The sequence below is a fragment of the Benincasa hispida genome, chromosome 11 (assembly GCF_009727055.1).
Source record: "Benincasa hispida cultivar B227 chromosome 11, ASM972705v1, whole genome shotgun sequence".
NCBI classification, from domain to species: Eukaryota; Viridiplantae; Streptophyta; class Magnoliopsida; order Cucurbitales; family Cucurbitaceae; genus Benincasa; species Benincasa hispida.
This window is the reverse complement of record NC_052359.1, coordinates 80,584,563-80,587,676: the sequence shown is the minus strand read 5'-3', so window position 1 is coordinate 80,587,676 and position 3,114 is coordinate 80,584,563. Positions and strand designations below refer to the sequence as shown.

Below are 3,114 nucleotides of genomic sequence, written 5' to 3'. Positions count from 1 at the left end.
GCAAATGTTTGTACGATAATTTCAGTTGAATGAAATGAGAAATGGAAATGAGATGTAAAAGAAGAAGTCAAGCTGTAGAGTCCAATTTCTTGTTCTCTTTGGCTCAATTTTAATACTTGTTCAACCAACTTGATGAAGAACATAATGAAGACTCCTCTCTCGAGCTTTATCTCCAACAGCTCCTCTTGGTCAACGGTGAAAATGGGTCTTCCTTCCTATCTCCTTTTTGCAGGCGACAGAATTTAGTTGAAGTACCAATTGAGTTACGCTCTTGTTGATAAAAATAATATTAATTTACTCTATCTCTTTATCTTTTACTTTGTGAAACATCAACGCTTCATCATTTAATTCTATTTAATGATAGGAATTTATTACGTAATGAATTGCAAGATGACTACAATTAATTATTTCGTTGAGTTTAAAGTGTGTTATTAAATGAGGGCATGTGCATATGCCTACCTTCACATATCTCCGATGGATTATAATCAAGCCGCCACATTTGACATGCTTCTTTATATCAACACCAATTGTTTCATATTTTATTTCAAATATATTCATCCTATTCAATGTTTCTGAAACTAATATAAATATATATATTTCTATTTTTGGAATGTGTACTTGGTTAGTTTAGATATCGACTTTCAATTTTTTTAAAACTTTCTTAACCATACTTTTATGTCTTCCGAATCTCTCTCATTCAAATGTGATTTCAGTTCATTCATGTCTCCTTTCTCAACTGAGAAATTACAAGGTATCACTAAAAATGTAACCCTTTTTTAATATCCGAGTTACAGATTACGGACGTTGATTCAAATTGCAAGTATAATTTGATGAATTAAAAGCTTACAATGACAAATTTTCTTGTATTATGATATAGTACATACTCCTTTTTTCTTCAACATTTGACATATCACTTATTGATATATTATTTCACTGTGCAAATCAATAACAAACAATGAATGAAGCTACTAGAAATTTTTTCACTTACAGAAAATAATATATACTTTGGTTGAGTTTAAGGATGATGATGGTAATTTTTCATATGTCAAGCCAGGTTTATTCCCACAAAACATAATAGATCAATGAGAGTAAAAAAAAAAAAAAAATGGGTCCCATTTGATTAATTTTTGTATTGTTTACTTGTGTTCTGCATTTGTACTGACACATAGATCTCACATCCAAATCTGTAATGAAATAACGCAATTTAGTTGATGGATAAAGAGTACTCAATTCAATTGCATTTGAGAATTACACCTTATTGTTACCATTATCGCTATAGTTACCTTTACTATTACTGTTTGTTATTGTTACAGCTGAAAAGTTATCAATTTTGACATATGTGTTGGTACTGTTACTATTATCGTTATCATTTAACCTTCAAAGGTAGAGATAGAGGCAACGGTAATAGTAAATTTGACAAAATTCATAATTTTACGTAAATGCTATCAAAATCAATCTAATTATACATTTACGATTAAAACTCATTATAATTTATTCATAGATAAAATTTATTACAATTACACTCATTTTTGTTATGGTTTGGTAAATGTAATTTTTTTTTCAATCATTTTCTTAATATTTCGAGGATGACATTTGTCGAAAGTATTAGGGAAAAAAAAAAAGTTGAATGTTAAAGCATTTTAGAAGCACCAAACACCGGAATTAATGATGAATGATGATGAATAATGATGATAATAAGTTAAAAAATATTTGTTTTATGCAATGGGCATGCCGTAGACGCCACTTTCAATATACAACTTCGACGGTCAGCTTAAGTTTAGAAACGAATGAACTCAAAATTTTATTAAAGATTTTTGTATAAATAGAGAGGTCGATAGGAATACTATATTCATCAATCTCTCACAACTTGAACGTTTGGCTGACAAAGAGAGAGCAATGGCAACAACAAAGAGAAATATTGTGTTGTTGGTGTTTGGCTTAACCATTTTGTTTCCTATTGTTCAATCCCAAACTTTTGATGACTTTTGGTTTGTTCAACAATGGCCGCCAGCGGTTTGCGCTTTACAATCAGGACGATGTGTAGGACGAGGGACACGATCCTTCACAATTCATGGTTTGTGGCCGCAAAAGGGAGGAAGCTCTGTAACTAATTGCGCTGGCAATTCCTTTGATTTCACTAAGGTAATACCGAAACACGTAAAGTATCTCATTTTTCTTTCTTAATCATTCATTGATTCTAAAAACTATTATGAATATGGTTCAACTAGTTAATGTTGTAACATCATAGAATACAAATCATATTTCATTTTCTAAATTGTTCTCTGCTCTTTAAATATATTATGTGGGTGGTTTCAGATTGCGCACTTGGAAAACGATCTGAACATAGTTTGGCCGAATGTGATAACGGGAAACAACAAATTCTTTTGGGGTCACGAGTGGAACAAACATGGGATTTGCTCAGAGAGCAAGTTCGATCAGGCAGCGTACTTCCAGACGGCGATAAACATGAGGCACAGTATTGACCTTCTTAGTGTCATGAGAACTGGTGGAGTAATACCAAATGGAGCTTCAAAGGCGAAGCAAAGAGTAGAAAGCGTAATCTCATCCCATTTTGGGAAGGATCCAATTCTTCGGTGTAAAACAGCATCAAACGGCCAAGTCCTATTGACGGAGGTTGTTATGTGCTTTGATGACGATGGTGTCACCCTTTTAAACTGCAATAAAGCGAGATCCAATTGTGCTACGAGTTTTATTTTCTGAGGATAAACTCTTAAATTCTCATGCAATAATGTTATTAATAAGTCGTTTTATACTTTACGATTTCATAAACATAAGCAACAGAATATGTTGTTGTCTTTCTATATATCTATAATTGAAATAAGTTGGTGTATTGTTTATCCTGATCTCTCTGCGTTAAAGTTGTCGTTTTTTATGTTTTAAGGATAAATTATTTGTAATTTTTGGACGTATAAACCTTTTCGATTTTGTTATTATTTTGTCTTTTTTACAAATTTATAAAAAAAAAATTGTTTATTTATTGCCAAATTAGACCTAACCAAATCGATTAAGACAGGAGTTATCCACTTCAAAAAGGACAAAAAAAACTAGTTATCTCTTTGATTAGTTTGAGTTTGAATATATTTGTGGTTGATT

At 31.5% G+C, this 3,114-nt stretch overlaps 1 protein-coding gene across 1 annotated transcript; it reads left to right on the top strand.

Moving 5' to 3' along the window:
• Window positions 1-1,840: 1,840 nt before the first annotated feature.
• Window positions 1,841-2,864, top strand: LOC120091531 (ribonuclease MC-like). The gene is made up of 2 exons (XM_039049606.1): window positions 1,841-2,142; window positions 2,317-2,864. Exons 1-2 carry the CDS (start codon window positions 1,897-1,899, stop codon window positions 2,719-2,721), a joined length of 651 nt encoding a protein of 216 aa, XP_038905534.1. The 5' UTR covers window positions 1,841-1,896; the 3' UTR covers window positions 2,722-2,864.
• The last annotated feature ends 250 nt before the right edge of the window (window positions 2,865-3,114 follow it).